General features: G+C 43.8%; 1 protein-coding gene across 2 annotated transcripts in view; it reads left to right on the top strand.

The window, feature by feature from the left end:
* Positions 1-23,030, top strand: part of LOC121292987 — a 228,994-nt gene that overhangs the window by 70,716 nt on the left and 135,248 nt on the right. For both annotated transcript variants that reach the window (XM_041215514.1, XM_041215515.1), the window contains exon 9: positions 22,646-22,844. In XM_041215514.1, coding sequence (XP_041071448.1) covers positions 22,646-22,844 — 199 coding nt within the window. The remainder of the gene's footprint in view (positions 1-22,645; positions 22,845-23,030) is intronic.

Here is a 23,030-nt window from a genome sequence, read left to right as displayed (position 1 = left end):
CCCATACAGACCCACACAGTAGACTACCTCACATCCCATACAGACCCACACAGGTAGACTACCTCACATCCCATACAGATCCACATAGGTAGACTACCTTACATCCCATACAGACCCACACAGGTAGAGTACCTCACATCCCATACAGACACACACAGGTAGAGCACCTCACATCCCATACAGACCCACACAGGTAGAGCACCTCACTTACAAATGCAATATTTCCAAATTTGCTGATGATGCAAAACTGGGAGGTGTTCTGAGGAAGATGCAAGAAGACTTCAGGGTGATTTAGACAAGTTGTGTGAGTGGGCAAACACGTGACAGATGCAGTATAACATGGTTAAATGTGATGTTAAAGGCTTAGGTGTGTAAAACAGAAAGGCAGAGTATTATTTAAATGGTGATATATTGGGGAATGTGGATATACAAAGGGATCTGGGTGTCCTTGTATGCCAGTCAATGAAAGTAAATAGGCAGGTGCAGCAAGCAGTTAGGAAGGCAAAAGGTATGCTGGCCTTCATTGCAAGAGGATTTGAGTTCAGAAGTAGAGATGTCTTACTGCAATTATACAAGGCTTGGTGAGACCACACCTAGAGTATTACATGCAGTTTTTGTCTCCCTACCTAAGAAAGGATATACTTGCCATAGAGAGAGTACAGCGAAGATTCACTAGGCTGATACCAGGGATGGCAGGATTATCGTATGAAGAGAGATTGGTTTGACTGGGCCTACATTCACTAGAGTTTAGAAGAATGAGAGAGGATCTGATTGAAACGTATAAAATTCTAACAGGGCTACACAGACTAGATGCAGGGAAGATGTTTCCCCTGGTTGGGGAGTCTAGAACCAAGGGCCACAGTCTCAGGATACGGGGCAGGCCATTTAGAACTGAGATGAAGAAAAGTTTCTTCACTCAGAGGGTGGTCAAACTGTGGAATTCTCTAGCACAGAAAGCTGTGGAGGCCAAGTCACTGAGTATATTCAAGAAAGAAATTGATAATTTTTTGGATATTAGGGCCATCAAGTGGTTTGGAGAGAAAGCGGGAATATGGCATTGAGATAGAGGTTGGGGATCAGCCATCATCATGCTGAATGGCAGAACAGGCTCGAAGGGCCAAATGGCCTACTTCTGCTCCTAGTTTCTATCCCATTCAGACCCACACAAGTAGAGTACCTCACATCCCATACAGACCCACACAGGTAGAGTACCTCACATCCCATACAGACCCACACAGGTAGAGTACCTCACAACCCATACAGATCCATGCATGCCATGTAATCCTGTGAAACATGCCTTCTGCAAATGGACTCCACCACAAGAAAGACAGGACACAGCAGAGGAAGCCACAGAATTAGCTGCCTCACTTAACAGGGTTTCAGAGGGGTCCCCAAGATCTCGTCTGGGCTCAGAACCCTCAGTGAGATCACCACAGCTGCCACACTGGGCCAACACAAAGAATAATGGAACCAGACAAGTGTAGTCCCACTCTAGACTAGAGAGGTGTTGGATGAGGATGATCTGATCAACTGTTTGAAAGGCTGCAGACAGGTCGAGAAGGGCAAGGCGGGATAGTTTACCTTTGCAACAGTCACATAGCATGTCATTTGTGACTTTGATAAGAGCCATTTTGGTGTTGTGGAGGGATTCATATGTGGTGTTCAAGGAAAGATAGGCATGAATTTCAGAGGTGACAACGCATTCTTTGGAGAGGAAAGGAAGGTTGGAGATGGGGTGGTAGTTTTCAAGAATGGAGATGTCAAGGGTTGCTTTTTGAAGAGAGGGGTGAAAATTTGAAGGCAAGAGGGACAGAACCCGAGAAGAGACATTGTTAACAATGCCAGTTATCATGGGAGCCGGGAAGAGAAGTTGGGCAGTCAGCAGTTTAGTGGGAATAAGGTCACAGAGCAGGAGTTGGGTCTTTTTCATGGCCAAGGGAGAGCTCAGAAAGGAGATAGGAGAGAAACTAGAGAATGATACAAGTTCAGGGGTAAGGCAGTGGGGAGATCCTTAGAGGAAGTTTGACCCGGTGGCAAGGGAAGTGACAGAGGGAGCTGATCAAAGGATCTCAATCTTGGGGACAAAGAAATCCATGATCTGCTTGCTTTTATCATTGGCAGGGAGAGGGGTTTGAGAAGATGGTTTGCAGTAGAGAAAAGAAGCCTTTGCACTCCAGGATGACATTGGGCAGTTTTAGAAAATGAGAGAAAGGTGCAATAGTGCTTTATGTGGTCAAACTAGATCTATTGGAGAATAACTATCAATTGTCAGCCATATCCATTCAAGTCCAAGTTCCTTAAACTTGAAGGAGCAGAAATGAGAGCTAGGGGATCAGCCAGGGTAGGCAAAGTAATGGCTTTAATGGGGACTGGGGCATCGAAGGTGGAGTGCGGTTAGGTAAATCAGTAACTGCAGAAATGTTGTAGTGAGTGGGAAGCTAAAAGGTTGGACAATTAGGAATTGGATAGTGCAGTTGTAAGTGAATTGGGGGAAGAGTGATAAACAAATTGATCAGAGCTTGTTTTATCTGTGATTGATATTGTGGGGGTAGTAAGGTCACATGGGATGGCAATGTCAAACATGTGGCTGTGAATCTGGATTGAGGAGTTTACATGGAGGGAGAGATTGAAGAGGATAGGAGGACAGTGAACTCAGAGCAGAGAGGACATGATGAATTATCACCTGGGATGAGGTGTTGCTCTGTGCAGAACCTGAGGGAGGAAAGCAGTGAAGATATCTCAGTGAGAAGAATTTGATTGCACTTGGACGGGTGGTAGAGAACCAGGATTTAAATGAGAGGTGACAGTGGTGGAACAAGGTGAGATTCTCAATGGAGGGCAAAGTGCGGGAGTAGTAAGATGATAGACAAAGGTGTGAGGGGATAGACAAAAGTGTGATAAGAGCAATACCGCCACCTCAACAACCTGGACAAGGTAAGAATTGCCAGTATCAGCACACAGTTGAGTTTTATCCGCAAGTGCGATCCACACTCAGTCATCTTGGATGTTCCTCAGTTTACATTGAAGGGTGCTGCATGCTTGACGGTAGACTGCCCTTTTTCTCTTGGCTGGCCGGCTGAGCCAGGTAAGTCTGATGAGCTATATCAATGTCTGGTCTGGTTAGCTCATGGGACATCAGAGCTGAGTGTCATTGGAGTGTGGGGTGGGGTGGGGGGGTGACTGTTATTGCAAGCAGATCTTGGACTTCCTTGTCTTTTTCATCAAACCAATACCTGCTCTTCTTGCTGCTGGGTCCAATGACCTCATTGGAAGTATCCAGTAATGCAGCTTTGATGTGTTCCCAGCGTTCTTCTGGAGTGGAATCAGCAGTGAGAGCAGGGTGTTCCAGTCTGGTCTGTGAGGTTGCTTGATAACTTTCTCTGCAAGATGAAGTTTGCAGGTTTCTGACTCAAAATGTCTTTGTTGGGCTGTCTCTAGGTCTGTTCTTTGGCTTAGGCCTGAAGTGGAATTTCAGCTTTGAGTCTGAATGACAATTAGCACTGGGCATGATTCTAGTATGCAGGACATCCTTTGGGTCACAGTGATGCACCAAGATGTAATCAATCAAGTGCCAGTGTTTAGAGTGGTGATATGGTCTTGTCGCAATCTGTTTGCTAAAAGAGGGTATTGGTTATAGACAGCTGCTTTTCTGCACAAAGTTCCAAGAGTAGATGTCCATTTTCATTGCAGTTTACAACTCCATGGTTTCTTAGCACTCATTTTCATGCCTGACTTCACAGCCAACTCTGGCATTGAAATCACCAAGGATGACAATTTTGTCCTTGGGAGGGGCATTCTGGATGAATTCACGGAGGCCTGTGTAGAGCTTATCTTTTTCAGCTGGGTTCGTCTTTAAGGTTGGAGCATAAACACTGATAAGAGTTGCACGCTGTTGGTTTTGGAGGGGGAGGCATTTGATTGGCCAATTGGCAGGCTTGAAAGTTCAGTGACGATAGTCTTCTTCATAATGAAGCTGACACCAAGGAGGCATTATTCACCTTGAGCTGTACCTGACCAAATGGAGTGTGTAGCCAGTGTTGTGTTCTGTCAAGCTGCCTTGCTCCGAGAAGCGGACCTCATTCAGGGCCAGTATGTTGATATCCAGTCTGGTTGGCTCATGGGTTACCAGAGCTGAATGTCGTTGAGGGTGACATCAGGATCGAGCATTGTTCTCACGTTCCAGCAGGCTAGTTTCAGAATTTTTCTTCTCTTCCCACCTTTTGAAGTGAGGTTATAAGTTCATATTTTATTCTCTGTCACAGTTTGGCTGCATTAAAGTATGCCAATTGACTGCATAAGCCAACTGGGTGGTGGGGAGATGAGTATTTGTTTAGAACCTTTTCTCAACCCCTCTCTAATTCAGGAGCAAGCAATGCTGTCCTTCAAAATGGCTGCTTGGTCGCTCAGAGTGCTACCGGGTGATGATGTCGTTTCTAGGTCATCATTAAAACGAGCAATATCCTGTGTGCAAGATTGGAACTGTGGCTGCCAGTGTCATCTTACACCCGCCATTTTCACCCCTGTCTCATTGCTACGGGACTTTCTTGTTAGGTTGCAGTTGAAGTGGACCCTTTTTTTCCTTCCTGCCTGCGCAATGGAGCTTTAAGATGAAGTACAGACTGTCCCCATCTTTTAAGCCTGGAGCTCATCTGTTGTGGCCCAGTGAACTAGGACTATGGCAGCAAGGTCTCCAAACTGTAAGTTTGGATTCAGAATTCCCCTCTCCTAGATGAGTTGCCGACAAAGGCTTGAAGGGACCCTCTTTCCCTTGCTATTTTATCCATAGCTGATATATCAACAATGGTAACCCCCACAATATGGTGTGGCATGCCTTTAGCCCAGAATATAATTGTCATTTGAGCCACATGGAATCCTTCACCCTGGCCGTTAGCTTTATCAAGGAAGACACCCGCTGAAGTGGTGTCACTTGCATCAGTTCTCCCCTTACTATGTTTTGCCTGTCAGCTGAGGTAGGATGTGGTGCTTGAAGCCAGCAGTAAGAGTTGGGTGTAGATGAGAACCAGCGATTCCAGTCCATCGTACAAACAGGATGCAGCTGACTGAAAATACAGGGTACTACCTCTATCTGAACACCCCATACACCCTGATGCAGATGTAATAGTCCACAATAAGCTAATGATTGCAAGAGGCTTGTTCACAAGTGAATAGACATTCTGGAGGGAGATGTGGAGAGGGGCAGTGACCGCTGATCCACTGGCATAGTCCGCAGGGTCAGCAGTGGGATGAGTGAGTTGAACAGAGAGGAGATAGGCAAGATCCAGCTGGTGGGCTGGACTGGAAGATCAGTGAGATTGGAGACGCTGCTCGTGAGGAGGCAGTGACGAGACCCTCGATGGGCCTTTTAGAGGTTGCCAAAGAGGCACAGCTGTAGATTTATCGAAGAGGGTGTCAAGCCTGGACCAGTAACAGGAAAGTAGAAATGTCCGGGAGTAATGAAGGATTGAGGTACGAGTTTGGAAATAAGGAAGAGTATCCGGGAAGGGAGAAGTGGAAGAAGACATAGTGAGAGGAGAAAGGGTCTCGGAGGGGCAGAGAGAAAAGAAGGAAAAAGAGGAAGGAAATAAATTAAGTGAAATGGGAGTGATGGGCTTGGATCCAGAACAGCAGCCAAAGTGTGCAGGCGAAAGGACAGGGGGAAAACTTAAGTTACTAAGTTAGATAATCCAGTAAATACTATATTAAAACATAAAATTCTAGAAATATTCAGCAGAGCAGACAGCATTTGTGGAGAAAGAAACAGAGCTAATGTTTCAGGCAAATGACCTCTCATCAGGGTAAATAGTTGATGGGAGCAGAGAGTTACAAAGGGACATTGATAGATTCAGTGAGGAAACAAAACTGTGGCCAATATAGGAAAGTGTGAGGTCATCCACCTTGGACCTAAAAATGGATTAGAATATATTTTCGAAATGAGAAGCTAGGAACTAGAGTGAAATCACTAAAAGCTAGTAGACAACTACAAAATATATTTTAAAATGCTAATAAAATGTTAGCTTCCATCTCAAGGGTACTATAATACAAAGGGAAGCAAGTTATCTGACAGCTATATAAAGTTTTATTTGGACTGCTCCTGGAATCTGGTATATTGGGTTCAGTTCTGGGCACCGTAGCTCAGGGAGGATGTTGACCTTGGAGAGTGAGAGTGTAGATTCACCAGAATGATAGTGGAGCTAAAAGGGTTAAATTATGAGGACAGGTTGCATAGTCTAGGCTTGTATTCCTTGAGAATAGAAAATTAAAAGGTGATATAATTGAGGTGTTTAAAGGAATTGATTGGGTTAATAGAGAGAAACTATTTCCTCTGGTTGGGGGTGGGGGGAATCCAAAACAACGGGGAGAACCTTAAAATTAGAGTGAGGCCTTTCAGGGCTGATGTCAGAAAGTAGTTCACACACAAAGTGATTTGGAAATCTGGAAGCCCACCAAAAACCTGCTGAAGGTTGGTCAGTTGAAAATTTCAAAACTGTGATTGGTTGATTTCCTTTAGGACAAGGTCTTAAGGGATAATGAATTAAGGCAGGTTAAATAGAGTTAAGATAGACAGCAACCATGAACTAACGGAATGATGGAACAGGCTTGAGATACTGAATAGTCCACTCTTGTTCTTATGTTCCTTTGGACTATCACAAACCAATTTCACTCCAATGACTTTTCGCTTACCCATTTCTCATATCTTCAGTTCATTAGTTGCCTTCCTTTGCACCCCTGCAGAATAGCTCCCATCTTCCTCAGAACTGATGTCAATGACTTATCAAATGAAAAACCTCTTCCTGATACTGCTCCTAATCTTTCTGTCCTGCATTTTAACACCTGATGAGGAAGTAATCAAGCAATTGTTGTCTTTAAAATCCTGCTCCTAAAGCTGCTTCCTCATCTCCTAATCTCTTTTTGCAGGCCTTTGTGCCTTACCAATCCAATATTGTTGGCTCCTACATTGAATCGTAGAATGTTTATAGCATAGAAGGAGGCCATTTGGCTTGCCATGTTTGTGCCAGCTCTCTGAAAGAGCAATTCACCCTGTCCCACTCCTCTGCCCCTTCCACTCTGGCCCTGCAAATTCTTTCTGTCCAGATAATGATCCAGTTCTCTTTTGAAAGCCATGATTGAATCTGCCTTCAACACACTCTCAGGCAGCGCATTGCAGAACCTAACCACTCACCATGCACATACAAACATGCGAAATTGGAGCAGAGGTTGGCCATTTGGCCCCTCGAGCCTGCTCTGCCATTCAAAAAGATCATGGCCGATCTGTTTGTGTTTCAACTTCCACATTCCCATCTACCCCCACAGAATCACAGAATCTCAGAATCACAGTGCAGAAGAGGCCGTTGAATCTGCACCAACACGAGAAACATCTGACCTATCTACCTAATCCCATTTACCAGCACTTGGCCCATTGCCTTGAATGTTATGACGTGTCAAGTGCTCATCCAGGTATTTTTTAAAGGATGTGAGGCAACCTGCCTCCACCACCCTCCCAGGCAGCGCATTCCAGACCGTCACCACCCTCTGGGTAAAAAGGTTTTCCTCACATCCCCCCTAAACCTCCTGCCCCTCTCCTTGAACTTATGTCCCCTTGTGACTGACCCTTCAACTAAGGGGAACAGCTGCTCCCTATCCACCCTGTCCATGCCCCTCATAATCTTGTACACCTCGATCAGGTCGCCTCTCAGTCTTCTTTGCTCCAACGAAAACAACCCAAGTCTATCCAACTTCTCTTCAAAACTTAAATGTTTCATCCCAGGCAACATCCTGGTGAATCTTCTCTGCACCCCCTCCAATGCAATCACATCCTTCCTATAATGTGGCGACCAGAACTGCACACAGTACTCTAGCTGTGGCCTCACCAAGGTTCTATACAATTCCAACATGACCTCCCTACTTTTGTAATCTATACCTCGACTGATAAAGGCAAGTGTCCCATATGCCTTTTTCACCACCCCACTAACATGCTCCTCCGCCATCAGAGATTTATGAACACACACGCCAATGTCCCTTTGTTCCTCAGAACTTCCTAGTGTCATGCTGGTCATTGAATACTTCCTTGTCAAATTACTCCTTCCAAAGTGTATCACCTCGCAGTTTTCAGGGTTAAATTCCACCTGCCATTTATCTGCCCATTTGACCATCCCATCTATTTCTTCCTGTAGCCCAAGACACTCAACCTCACTGTTAACCACCTGGCCAACCTTTGTGTCATCCGCAAACTTACTAATCCTAGCCCCCGCATAGTCATCTATGTCGTTTATATAAATGATGAATAATAAGGGACCCAGCACAGATCCCTGTGGTACGCCACTGGACACTGGCTTCCAGTCACTAAAGCATCCTTCTGTCATCACCCTCTGTCTCCTACAACTAAACCAATTTTGAATCCACCTTATCAAATTACCCTGTATCCCATGTGCATTTGCCTTCTTTATAAGGCTCCCATGTGGGACCTTGTCAAAGGCTTTGCTGAAATCCATATAAACTACATCGACTGCACTACCTTCATTTACATATACTGGTCACTTCCTCAAAAAATTCAATCAAATTTGTTAGGAATGGCCTCCCTCTGACAAAGCCATGCTGACTATCCCTGATCAAACCATGCCTCTCCAAGTGGAGATAGATTCTCTCCTTCAGAATTTTCTCCAATGGTTTCCCTACCACTGACGTGAAACTCATTGACCTGTAGTTCCCTGGCTACAACCCTTCTTAAATAGCAGAACCAGGTTAACTGCTCTCCAGTCCTCTGGCACTTCCCCGTGGCCAGAGAGGAATTAAAAATTTGGGCCAGAGCCCTTGCGATCTCCTCCCTTGCCTTCCTCAGCAGCCTGGGACACAAATCATCTGGACCTGGAGATTTGTCCACTTTTAAGCCTGCCAACACCTCCAATGCCTTGTCACTCCCTATATCTATTTGCTCAAGAACCTCGCAGTCTCTCTCCCTGAGTTTCATACCTTCATCCTCATTCTCTTGAGTGAAGACGGATGTGAAGTATTCGTTCAACATTTGATAACCCCGATAACCTTAGATTCCCTTGCCTAACAAGAATTTATCTACCTCTGCCTTAAGAATGTTCAGTGACCCCGCTTCCACCGCCTTCTGAGGCCAAGAGTTCCGAAGTCACACAACCCTCTGAGAGAAAAAACTGTCTTCATCTCTGCCCTATAAGGTCAACTCCTGGTTTTAAAACAGTGCCCCCTAGTTCTGTACTCACCCACAAGAGGAAACATCCTTTCCACGTCCATCTTGTCAAGACCATTCAGGATCTTATACATTTCAATCAAATCACTCCTCACACTTCTAAACTTCAGTGGAAACAAGCTAAGCCTGTCCAACCTAACCTCGTAAGTCAGCCTGCTCATTCCAGGTATCAATTGTAGTAAACCTCCTCGGAACTGCCTCCAACGCATTTACACATTTCCTTAAATAAGGAAATACTGCACACAGTATTTGAAATGCGGTCTTACTAATGCCCTGTATAAATGGAGCATAACATCCTTACTTTAATGTTCAGATCTTCTTGTAATAAAGGATAGCATTCCATTAGTCTTCTTGATTACTTGCTGTCCCTGCATACTAACTTCTTGTGACTCATATACTAGAACACCTAGATCCCTCTGCACCTTGGAATTCTGCAGTCGTTCTCTGTTTAAGTAATACTCTGCTTTATTATTCTTCCTGCCAAAGTAAACAACTTTACACTTTCCCACATTATACTCCATCAGATTTTTGCTCACTCACTCAACTTATCTCTATTAGTCTGCCACCTCCTTATGTCTTCTTCACACCATACTTTCCAACCTGTCTTTGTATCATCTGAAAAGTTAGCTACCATGCCTTCGCCCCCCTCATCTAAGTCATTGATATATATTGTAAATAGTTGAGGCCTCAGCACAGATCCCTGCAGGACTCCACTCATCACATCCTGCTAATCAGACAAATGCCCATTTATGCATACTCCCTGTTTTCTGCCAGCCAGCCAATCTTCTCTCCAGGCTAATATGTTACTCCCTGTCCAATGAGCTTTTATTTTCTGCAATAACCTTTGATGTGGCACCTTATCAAATGCTTTCTGGAAATCCAAGTACAGTACGTCGACAGGATCTCCTCTGTGCAGAGTGTATGTTACTCCTTCAAAAAACTCTAATAAATTAGCCGAAGCTGAATTCTCTTTTATATAACTATACTGACTCTTCCCAATTACCTTGAGCTTTTCTAAGTGCCCAGGTATAACCTCTTTAATGATCAACTCTAACACCTTCCCCATGGTAGTCATCAAGCTAACTGGCCTCTAGTTTCCTGTTTTCTGCCTCTCTCCCTTCTTGAATAGAGGAGTTATGTTTGCTGCTTTCCAGTCTGATGGAACATTTCCAGAATCTAGCAAATTTTGCAAAATTAACACCAACGCATCTGTAACCTCATTAGCCACCTCTTTTAAGACCCTAGGATGAAGCCCATCTGGATCTTGAGACTTGTCAGCCCATTGCTCCATCAGTTTGCACAGTACTGCTTCCCTCTCCCTTTCAGCTCCTGATTTACAGCTATTACTGGAATGTTTTTTGTATCCTCTATAGTGAAGACAGAAGCAAAATATTTGTTCATTTCATCTGCCATTTCTTTATTCTCTACTGTTAATTCCCCACTGTCACTGTCAGAGGATCAACACTCACTTTACTTACTCTTTTCCAGTTTAAGTACCTGTAGAAGCTCTTGCTATCTGTTTTACGTTTCTAACTGGCTTCCACTCAGACTCTAATTTCTTTCTCCTGATTAACCTTTTAGTCATTCCCTGCCATTCTTTATATTCTGACCAATCATCTGACCTACCACTCATCTTGGTGCAATTATATACTTTTTCTTTAAGTTTGATGCTTTCCCTAACTTATTTAGTTAACCATGGATGGTAGGTCCTTCCTTTAGAATTTTTTTTATAGTAGGAAAGTACTTATTCTGAGTATTCTGAAATATTCCCTTAAATGTCTGCCACTGCTTCTCTATTGATCTATCCTCTAGCCTAGTATCCTAGTTCACTCAGCTGGCTCAACTTTCACGCCCACATTGTTGCCCTTATTTAAGTTTAAAATACAAGTCTCAGACCCATTCTTCTCCTTTTCAAACTGGATGTGAAATTCAATCACATTATGGTTGCTGTTACCAAGGGATGCCTTTACTCTTAGGTCATTAATTAATCCTGTCACATTACACAGTACTAAATCTAATATAACCCACTCTCAGGTTGTTTCTAGAATGTGCTACTGTAAGAAACTATCTCAAAAGCATTCTATGAACTCCTCATCCAGGCTACTACTGTCATTCCAGTTTTTTCCAGTTTATATGTAGATTAAAGTCACTCTTGATTACTGTTGTCTCATTATCACGAGCACCCAATATTTCTTCTTGTATACTTTGTCTTACATTGTTGTTACTGTTAGGGTAGACCATTCCCACTGGTGACTTCTTTCCTCTACTATGCCTCATCTCCACCCAAGCTGATTCTACATCCTGATCTCCTGAACCATGGTCATCTCTAACTATTGCACAAATACCATCCTTGATTAACATTACCCCTCCACCTTCACTTAGCTTCCTATTCTTCTTGAAGGCCATATACCCCTCAATATCCAGGACCCAATCCTTGTCACCTTGCAGCCAGATCTCCGTAATTGCTATCAGATCATATTTATTTACTTTAACGTGAGCTATCAATTTATTTACTTTGTTATGAATGTTCTGTGCATTCAGATATAGAGCCTTTAGTGTAGTCTTTTTGTTATCTTTGTGACATCTAGTCTTAGATTTGTTTCTCTCTGTCCCTTCCTGCCATTCCCTGACCCTCATTTCCCATATTACTATTTTTCTCCCTTACCTTGTCTCAACTTTTTGACATACCACATCTTTCCACATTTGATCCCTTGCCCCCACTATTTAGTTTAAAACCCTCTCTATTTCCCTATTTATACAGTTTACAAGAATACTGGTCCCAGCTGGGTTCAGGTGTAGACCATCCGAATGATAAAGCCATGACTTTCCCCAGTATGATGCCAGTGCCCCACAACTGAACCCATTTCTCCCACACCAGTCTTGGAGCCATGTATTCATCTCTCTAATTTTATGTACCCTAAACCAATGTGCAACTGGCTCAGGTAATAATCCAGAGATTATAACCTTTCAGATTCTGTTTTATGATGTGGCAGATGATGTGTGCCAGGTGGTCTAAATCCACAAGAGAAACTTGGCCATGCTATCACAATGGTTTTGCAATTTGTATTTAATACCAGAAGATGTGTGTACTGAATTCAGAAGCAATGAGTCCACTAAAACCTTTCGAGATTTTAAAAATTAGTTCAAAATATTTATTTTCAAAAGAAAAGGTTTCAAGCACATACATAAGACTACAATTACTTACTACTGTAACAAATCCTAAAATTCCTAATTAACCTGACTCCCAGTTACATAACCCCTTTAAGGCAACAGTCCCAAAATAGATTTTAACTTAAAAAAACAAGCCAGCAAGTACCCACTTGGCAGTAGAATTCCCAAAAGCTTGTCTCCAACTTTAGTTAATGGACACAGCAGACTTATGCACAAATGGCTGGAGTCTTCCCGAAGGCTGTTTCACACACTCCTGTTAGATCTCACATTGCCTCCCAACATAGCTTTTCCTTCTCCTTGATATATGTTTCTCTCTCTTTAATATGTAAATTCCACTGTTCCATATGTCTTTGCAACTTTACCTTGTCCATAATGTAAAAATCTTTCATGTTGCCAATATTTTCCATAACCTTTGGGAAAAATAAATGCACTGCTTAGCCTTGCTTATCTGGCTAGTTATAAACATCCCAACATCCCTTTGAAGTCTAACCAACTCCTTCCCTTATCTAAAAATGCAAAGTTCCAACACACTTCACATGTATATTCATTAGCATTTCATGTAGATTTCTGCACCTAACTTCTTTTGATAATTTCAAGTTTGCAGCCTGCCTGATTCCAAGGTAATTAAATCACACAGACCGAACCATTTACAGTCAGACCCATAAACCTACTTTACACTAAACCAGAATAATATTATGAAAATTATTATACTTTCATAACATTCTGCTTTTCAGTTGAGTGCTAGGTCCTCATGCTCTCTTTGCAGAACCTCTTTTCAAGCTCTACTTATGTCATTGGTACCTACACGGACCACGACAACTGGATCCTCCCCCTCCTGCTGCAATTTCAGGAGATAAAAACAGTGAGAGGTTGGGAGATAATACAGTGAAAGGTTGGGAGATAAAACAGCGAGAGTTCAGGAGATAAAACAGTGAGAGTTTGGGAGATAAAACAGTGAGAGTTCGGGAGATAAAACAGTGAGAGTTCGGGAGATAAAACAGTGAGAGTTTGGGAGATAAAACAGTGAGAGTTCGGGAGATAAAACAGTAAGAGTTTGGGAGATAAAACAGTAAGAGTTCGGGAGATAAAACAGTGAAAGTTTGGGAGATAAAACAGTGAGAGTTTGGGCGATAAAACAGTAAGAGTTCATGAGATGAAACAGGAACCCTGCCAGAATTCAAAAAGGCTGACGAAAGTGATGTCAGTGCAAAGCAGAGAGCTGATTGGTATGTAGTAGGGTAAGTTTTGGAACTTGAGCATCAGCTGGAGGCACAGCAGTGCACCCATGAGGCTGAGAGTTACGTGGATAGCAAATTTTTAGACATGGTCACCTCGCAGCTTAAGGAAGTGCAGTCGGAGAAGGAATGGGTGACCACCAGTCAGATAAAGGGAGACAGGCAGGTCATCAGGAAAGCCCCAGAGTGCAGCCTCACTCAAGAACAGCTTTTCTGTGTTGGAGTACAGTCAGAGCCCAACTGCATGAGAGGAGAGGAGGAAGAGAGGAAGAGCAATAGTGGTAGGAGATACAATAGTGAGGGGTACAGACAGGCATTTCTGTGGCCGCAGATGTGACTCCACATGTGATGGTGTATTGCCTCCCTGATGCCAGGGTCAAGGAAGTCACTGAATGGCTGCAGGGTATTCTGAAGCAGGAGGGCAAACAGTCACAGATCATGGTTCACATTGGGACCAACGACATGGGTAGAAAGAGGGATGAGGTCCTGCAACAAGAATTTAGGCAGCTAGGTAGCAGATTGAAAAGCAGGACCTCAAAGGTTGTAATCTCTGGATTACTCCTGGTGTCACGTGCTAGTGAGTATAGGAATAGGGCGAATAGAGCAGATGACTGTGTGGCTGAAGAGTTGGTGCACAAGGGAGGGCTTTAGATTCCTGGGGTCATTGGGTCCGTTATGGGGAAAGGTGGGACCTGTCCAAGTCTGACAGGTTGCACCTGAACCAGAATCGGACTAACATCCTTACGGGGATTGGGGAGGGGGTGGTGTGGGGTGGTGTTTCTAGTGCTGTTTGTGGGTGTATAAACTAATTTGGCAGGGGGGTGGGAATTGGAGTGGAGGTATAGTAGGGGGTGATGTACAGACAAGTATAGTAGAAAAGCAAAGTCAGTCTGGAAAGCAGAGCATATATAGTCAAGATAAGACACAAGGGAGCATGGCAAGGCTGGGTGGCATTTATTTTAATGCAAAAAGTCTTGCGAGTAAGGCAGATGTGTTGAGGGTGTTCATTAACACATGGGCATATGATATCATTGCTATCATGGAGACATGGTTGAGGGAGGGGCAGGACTGGCAGCTCAATATTCCTGGGTATAGAATCTTCAGGTGAGATGGCCAGGGGGGGTGGGCGCGGTAGGGGGGGGGGTGTTGTGGGGGTTAGTGGGCGAGGGGAAGGGGGTGGTGTAAAAGAGGACGTCAGGGGGAGATCATGTCTAACAAATTAGATTGAATTTTTTGAGGAGGTGACTAGGTGTGTAGATGAAGGTAGTGCAGTTGATATAGTCTACATGGACCTCAGTAAGGCTTTTGACAAGGTCTCGCACGGGACACTGGTCAAGAAGGTAATAGCCCAAGGGATCCAGGGCAATTTGGATCCAAAATTGGTTTTGTGGCAGGAGGCAGAGGGTGATGGTGGAAGGATGTTTTTGTGACTGGAAGCCTGTGTTCAGTGGCGTACCGCAGTGGTGCTGGGGTCGTTTGCTGTTTATAGTGTACATTAATGACTAGACATTAATGTTGGAGGTATGATCAATAAATTCGCAGATGACACAAAAATTGGTGGTGTGGTAAATAGTGAGGAGCAAAGTCTTAGACTACAGGACAATATAGACGGGCTGGTCAGATGGGCAGAGCAGTTGCAAATGGAATTTAATCCTGAAAAGTGTGAGGTGATGCAGTTTGGGAGAACTATCAAAGCAAGGGTGTATACAGTGAATGGTGGGTCCCTCGGAAGTACAGAGAATCAGAGGGATCTTGGTGTCCATGTCCATAGATCCTTGAAGGCTGCAGGACAGGTAGATAAAATGGTTAAGAAGACATATGGGATACTCACCTTTATTAGTCGAGGCATTGAATATTAGATCAGGGAGGTTATGATGAGCTGTATAAAATGTTAGTTAGGCCACATCTGGAGTACTCTGTACCGTTCTGGTTGCCACACTATAGGAAGGATGTGATTGCATTGGAGAGAGTGCAGAGGAGATTCATCAGGATGTTGCCTGGGCTGGATCATTTCAGCTATGAAGAGAGATTAGATAGGTTAGGTTTGTTTTCCTTAGAGCAGAGGAGGTTGAGGGGGAACCTGATTGCGCTGTACAAAATTCTGAGGGGCATAGATAGGGTAGATAAGGATAAACTTTTCCCCGTAGTGGAGAGGTCAGTGACCAGGGGTCATAGATTTAAGGTAAGGGGCAGGAGGTTTAGAGGGGATTTGAGGAAAAATTTTTTCACCCAGAGGCTGGGGAGTATCTGGAACTCACTGCCTGAAAGGGAGGTAGAGTTGGGAACCCTCACAACATTTAAGAAGTATTTAGATGAACACTTGAAATGCCATAGCATACAGGGCTACGGTCCAAGTGCTGGAAAATGGGATTAGAATAGATAGGGACTTAATGACCAGTGTGGACAGGATGGGCAGTAGGACCTCTTTCCGTGATGTAAAACTCTATGACTCTAAATTCCTCTCCAGCCCTGATCTCATCATAACCTCCCTGCTCTAATATTCAATGCCTCGACTAATAAAGCTGAGTATCCCATATGTCTTCTTAACCATTTTATCTACCTGTCCTGCAGCCTTCAAGGATCTATGGACATGGACACCAAGGGCCCTCTGATATGTCCCGAATCCTGGCCCCAGACAGGAAGCCTGCTGTCTGGACTTTCACTCTTTGCCACAGAGTACGGTGTCAATCCCCCTCACTATAATGTCCCTTACTACCACTACATTTCTTTTTATTCCCCCCACTTGAATGGCTTCCTTTACTACTGTGCCATGGTCAGTTTGCTCATCCACCCTGCAGCCCCCACTCTCCATCCAAACAAGCTGAGAGAACCTCAAACCTATTGGACAATTACAGAGGCTCACACTTCTGCACTGCTGTCCTCTGAGTCCCCTTACCTGCTTTACTCAGTCATACCCTCCTGTGCCTGACCATTGACCAAATTAGAAGACCCTATGTTAAGTGGTGTGACTGTCTCCTGGTACAAAGCATCCAGGTAACTTTCCCCTTCCCTGATATGTTGCAGAGTCTGCAGCACAGCCTCCAGCTCCGTAACTCTGACCCAAAGTTATTTGAACTGCAAATGCTTACTGCAGACATGTTTGCCCTGGATCACAATGTTGTCCAGGAGCTCCCACATGCTGCAGCCTTGACACATCACCTGTCCTGCCAGCCTAAAAGTTTTTCCTCTTTTTTTATTCATTCATGGGATGTGGGCATCACTGGCTAGGTCAGCATTTATTGCCCATCCCTAATTGCTCTTGAGAAAATGGTGGTGAGCTGCCTTCGTGAACCGCTGCAGTCCATGTGATGTAGGAAGGGAGTTCCAGGATTTTGATCCAGTGACAGTGAAGGACCAGTGATATATTTCTAAGTCAGGATGGTGAGTGACTTGGAGGGGAGCTTCCAAGTGGTGGTGTTCCCATGTGTCTGCTGCCCTTGTCCTTCCAGATGATAGTGGTTCTGGGTTTGGAAGGTGCTGCCTAAGGAGCCTTGGTGAATTCCTGAAGTGCACCTTGTAGATGGTACACACTGCTGCTACTGTGCATCGGTGATGGAGAGAGTGAATGTTTGTGGATGTGATGTCAATCAAGTGGGCTGCTTTGTCCTGGATGGTTTTGAGCTGCTTGAGTCTTGTGGGAGCTGCACTCATCCAGGCATGTGGGGTGTATTCCATCACACTCCTAACTTGTGCCTTGTAGATTGTGGACAGGCTTTGTGGAGTCAGGAGGTGAGTTACTCGCAGCAGGATTCCTAGGCTTTGATCTGCTCTTGCAGCCACAATCTTTATATAGCTAGTTCAGTTCAGTTTCTAGTGTCTCGGACACTACCCTAAGGGACTACTGCATTGATGTCCTGCAATGGAGATGATTGACCTCCAACCATCACAACCATCTTCCTTTGTGCTAGGTTTGACTCCAACCAGCAGAAAGTTTCCCCTCTGATTCTCATTGACTCCAGTTTTGCTAGGGCTCCTTGATGTCACACTCTGTCAAATGTTGCCTTGATGTCAAGGGCAGTCACTCTCACCTCACCTTGGAAGTTCAGCTCTTTTGTCCATGTTTGAGCCAAGGCTGTAATGAGGTCAGGAGCTGAGTGGCCCTGGTGGAACCCAAACTGAGCATCAGTAAACAGGTTATTGCTAAACAAGTGCTGCTTGATAGCACTGTTGATGGCTCCTTCCATCACTTTACTGATGATAGAGAATAGTCTGATGGGGTGGTATTGTGTTCCTTGTCTTTATAAAGCCTTAATATACTCTATTAAGTGCTTTCTCAACCTGCCCTGTCGTCCTTTCCAATCTTCCTCCCCTCCGCCCCCCCATCTCACCCCTGTGCAGCTGAGCCAGCCGTGATAACATAGACTAGGCTCTGGGGGCAGATCCCAGAGGAACGATCATTCTCATAAGTATTCAAACCTGAATACTGATTAGAAAGTGGGATACCTGCCTTGTCTTCCTTAACCTGGCTGTAGCATGCAAAATTCTTAAAGGGCTTGACAGGGTAGATGCAGGAAAGATGTTTCCCCTGGTCGGAGGATCTAGAACGAAGGGGCACAGTCTCAGAGTAAGGGGCAGGCCATTTAGGACTAAGATAAGGAGGAATTTCTTCACTCAGAGGGTGATGAACCTTTGGAATTCTCTGCCCCAGAGGGCTGTGGAGTCTCAGTCGTTGAATATGTTCAAGACTGAGATCGATAGATTTCTACATATTAAAAGCATCGAGGGATACGGAGATAATGCAGGAAAATAGTGTTGAAATAGAAGATCAGCCATGATCTCATTGAATAATGGAGTGGGCTTGAAGGGTTGAATGGTCAACTCCTGCTCCTACTTCTGATGTTCTTCTGTTCTTTGACCACACCAGCCTTCTCCAATATCTCTCCTTCATTGTTCAGGACTGCACTCATTTGGTTCCATAGAACCATATAAAAGTTATGGCGCAGAAAGAGGCCATTCAGCCCATCATGTCTGTGCCGGCCAGAAAAAGATGAAAAAGAAACTAGCTGCTCAATTTAATCCCAATTTCCGGAACCTGGTCCATAGCCTTGCATGTTACAGGGCTTCAGATGCAGATCCAGGTACCTTTTAAATGACTTGAGCATTTCAGCCTCAACCACCAATTTAGGCAGCGAGTTCCGGACACCCACCACCCTCTGGATGGAAAAGTTTTTCCTCATGTCCCCTCTAATCCTCCTACTAATCACTTAAATTTATGTCCCTTGGTAACTGACCCCTCAGCTAGGGGAAACAATTCTTTGCTGTCTACCCTATCTAGGCTCCTGATAATTTTGTACACCTCAATTATGTCACCCCTCAGCCTCCTCTGTTCTAAGTGTAAGGAACATATATTTTTACTTCTGTTGGACTGTGGTGTGGATTAAGATTACAATGGCTGCAGTTTGAAAGACATGTTCACAGGAACAGGATGAGAGATGTGTACAATGTTGCAGTCCTGGAACAGAGTGTGCCATGAAAGACAAGATGGTGCTGGAAAGGAGTCCTGCACCAAGGGAGCTGCCTGGCAACAATATTTTAATTGGCTCCTGATCAGGTGACCAGGTTTTATGTGAGGACAGTACAGCAGAATAGCTCCTAGCCTGAAAGGAGCCTCTTTCTCCTGTACGTGGAAAGTTCCAATAATTCCACAATAATAGCTAGCTGACTTTTTCTCCTCACATCTCTATAACTTGCTCTCTCTCTCTCTGAAAACCCTGTCAAGACGCAAAGGGGAAAATCACTGTTAGAGACATTGAGAGGCAAGTGCTCAACCAGTGAACTAAATATTGAAAGTTCTGGAAGACCACCTCATGTCATCAACAAGAACTGAAAGGAATTTGGAAGATATTGATCAAAATCAACCCATCAAATTATACTCTGGAATTGGTGCTATTGAACTGTTTTATCCCACCCTTAAAATCCATGTTTTTCTGTGTCTTATGTGTCTTATATGTGTGTGTATAGGGATTTAAGAAGGGGTAGAGTCATATAATTTCTAACTAACCTTATTTATAACTAACAGTCCATATTTCTTTCTTTTGCCACTGGTTAATGACAGTTTGCTCAATAAACAGTTATTTACTCATTAAGTTTACAAACCTGGTGCTTGTATTCTGTTAACCTAAATTAAACAGTTCAGTAGAATTGGGGTAATCTGGTGGTTTGGTCAAATTTTTCATATTTATCATGGCTCGGGGAACAGTAGGGCTTGATATTACAGCACACTATCCCCAGTGAGTCATGACATAAGGAAAACAACCCTAGCCTAACCAATCTTTCCTCATAGCTGCAATTTTCAAGCCCTAGCAATATTCTTGTAAATCTCTGCACTCTCTCCAGAGCAATTATTTCTTCCTGTAATGTGGTGGCCAGAACTGTACACAAAATTCCATGTGTGGCCTAACCAGCATTTTATACAGTTCCAGCATTACATCCCTGCTTTTGTATTAAATACCTTGTCCAATAAAGGAAAGCATTCCATATGCTTTCTTTACCACCTTATCCACCTGTCCTGCCACCTTCAGGGACCTGCAGACGTGCACGCCAAGGTCTCTTACTTCCTCAACCCCTCTCAATATCCTTCTGTTTATTGAGTATTCCCTTGCTTTGTTTGCGCTCCCCAAATGCATTACCTCACATTTTTCAGAATTGAATTCCATTTGCCACTTTAATGCCCACTCAACCAAGCCATTGATATAATTCTGGAGACAACAGCTATCCTCTTCACTATCAACTACATGGCCAATATTTGTGTCATCTGCAAATTTCCCAATCGTGCCTCCCACATTTAAGTCCAAATCATTAACATATACAATAAAGAGCAAGGGCCCCAACACTGAGTCCTGTGGAATGCCACTGGAAACCGCTTTCCATTTGCAAAAAACATCCATCGACCATTACCCTTTGTTCCTTGTAACTGAGCCAGTTTTGGATCCAACGTGCGACCTTCCCCTGTATCCCATGGGATCTCACTTTCCTGACCAGTCTGCCATGTGGAACCATGTCAAATGCTTTACTGAAATCCATGTAGACAAAATCCACTGCACTACCCTCATCAATCCTCCTTGTTGCTTCCTCAGAAAATCCTATTAAGTTAGTAAGACACGATCATCACCCAACAAAACCATGCTGACTGTCCCTGATCAGTCCATGCCTTTCTAAGTAACAGTTTATCCTGTCTCTCAGAATTGATTCCAATCATTTTCCCACCATTGAAGTCAGGCCGTCTGGTCTATAATTTTCTGGTCTATCCCTTGAACTCTTTAAATAATGGTACAACATTTGCAGACCTCCAATCCTCTGGTACTTCACCTGAATCTAGTGAGGATTGGAAAATGATCCTCAGAGCATCCACTATTTCCTCCCTGGCTTCCTTTAACAGCCTGGGATCCAATCAGTCTGGCCCTGGTGACATCAAGCATGCCAGTCCCTCCAGTACTCCCTCCCTCACTATACTTATTGTATCTAATGTTTCACACTCCTCTTCTTTAACTAGAATGTCTGCATTGTCCCTCTCCTTAGTGAAGACAGAGACAAAGTACTCAGTGAAAACCCTGCCCACATCTTCTGCAGCAAGGCACAAGTTACCATGTACATCTCTGATAGGCCCGACCCTTTCCTTAGTTATTCTGTTGCTCTTAATGTACTGGTAAAACATCTTTGGGTTTTCTTTGATTTTACCTGCCAATATTTTTTCATATCCTCTCTGTGTTTTCCCAATTTCCATTTTTACCTCACCCCAGTACTTCTCTAAGCTTTCTAAAATATTAAGTCTTTTGTGACTATTATAAGCTTTCTTTTTCTGTTTTATCTTAGTCTGTATCCTTTTGGATAATCAGAGGGTTCTAGATTTGGCAGTACCACCCTTTTCTTTGTGGGGACATGTCTACATTGTGCCCGTAGAATCTCGGCTTTGAATGCCTCCCACTGATTTGTCATTGTTTTTCCTTCTAATAGCTGTATCTAGTCCATTCTTGCCAGCTCACCTCTGAGCTTCTCAAAATTTGTCTTCCCCCAATTTAGAAATTTCACTCCTGTTCTATCTTTGTCCTTTTCCATAATGATGCTAAATCTAACTGTATTATGGTCACTATTTCTAAAATTGTCACCCACTGCCACTTCATCCACTTGCCCAGCTTAATTTCCTCAGACTAAATCTAGAATTGCACCCCCTCTTGTTGGGATTGTTATGTGCTGGCTAAAAAGTCCTCTTGAATGCAGTTCAAGAATTTTGCACCCTCTGTACCCTTCGCCCTTCTATTCCTACCTATCCATCCATAGGTAGAAAATCTCCCGCAATGGCTTCTCTTCCCTCTCCCACACCATTACCTCTGGAATCCTCCAAAGATCTATCCTCGACCCTCTCCGATTTTTCATCTTCATGCTGCCCCTCTGCAACATCTTCCAAAAACACCTGAAGCTCCACATCGACGCTAATGACACCCAGCTTTACCTCACCCCGCCTCTCACTGCCTCTGATTTGTCACTTTGCTTGTCCAACACCCAGTACTGGATAAGCAGAAATTTCTTCCAACTAAATAACGGGAAGACCAAAGCCATCGTCTTGTTCCAAAAATCCCTTGTGCTGTTTCTAACTTCACTTTGATTCTGAGAACTTGAGCTCAGTTAGTGACACTTCCCACAGATATATTACCTTTTTATTCTGCAGGATCCACACATCACTGTCCTTTTCAGTCCTGACATTCTTACTAAAAGTGATAGTTATACGATAGTTAAGTTTGAAGTTTACATTCTTATCCACTTCACTTTCAATTAAATTCTTCTCTTTCCTCCACTGCCGCATATTCCCACTCTGGTCAAATTCCCTTTTGGGAAGTACTGTTTACATGCAGTTTCAACTTCACTCCCTTCCCAGTTCACTTTGGGTTGTGTCATCCTCTCAAGATATTGTGGTCTCACTACTTCAATTTATGCCAAATTAGACTGTAATTCAAGTTCTGCTACTCAGTGCAATACACAGTGGATTAACCTCGATATTCTGATCAGCTGCTGATTTGTGTTCTTAAAGGTTTCACACAGGCACTGATTCTGAGGTGATGTTTTCCTCTAAAAAACCATGCCCTGAGTGTGAAAAAATGATCAATGCTTCTGGTATAAAGATTGTGGTTTCAGTCACGGATCCAAGAAGTGCCATGGAACTAAGAGAAGGGGACCAGGAATCGAGGGAAGGAGCCCAGGAATTGGGAGAAGGTGTGAAAATCATTTTGGTAAGGAAAGATATACATTGTCTCTGTGCTGTTTAGGTGAATCATGTGTTACCCACCACATTTTATGAAGTTTTGATTTGTGAGGATTTCAAGTGTGTTTGACTGTGATGGAGATCACTGTTGTATGATTAAAGTGGCAGCCTCTATCAGTACCAAACAGCAGGCCAACACTTGTGAGTGAGAACC

Source organism: Carcharodon carcharias, chromosome 21, assembly GCF_017639515.1.
Source record: "Carcharodon carcharias isolate sCarCar2 chromosome 21, sCarCar2.pri, whole genome shotgun sequence".
Taxonomy (NCBI): domain Eukaryota; kingdom Metazoa; phylum Chordata; class Chondrichthyes; order Lamniformes; family Lamnidae; genus Carcharodon; species Carcharodon carcharias.
Note: the sequence above shows the minus strand (reverse complement) of the source record. Positions and strands in the feature narration are given on the sequence as shown.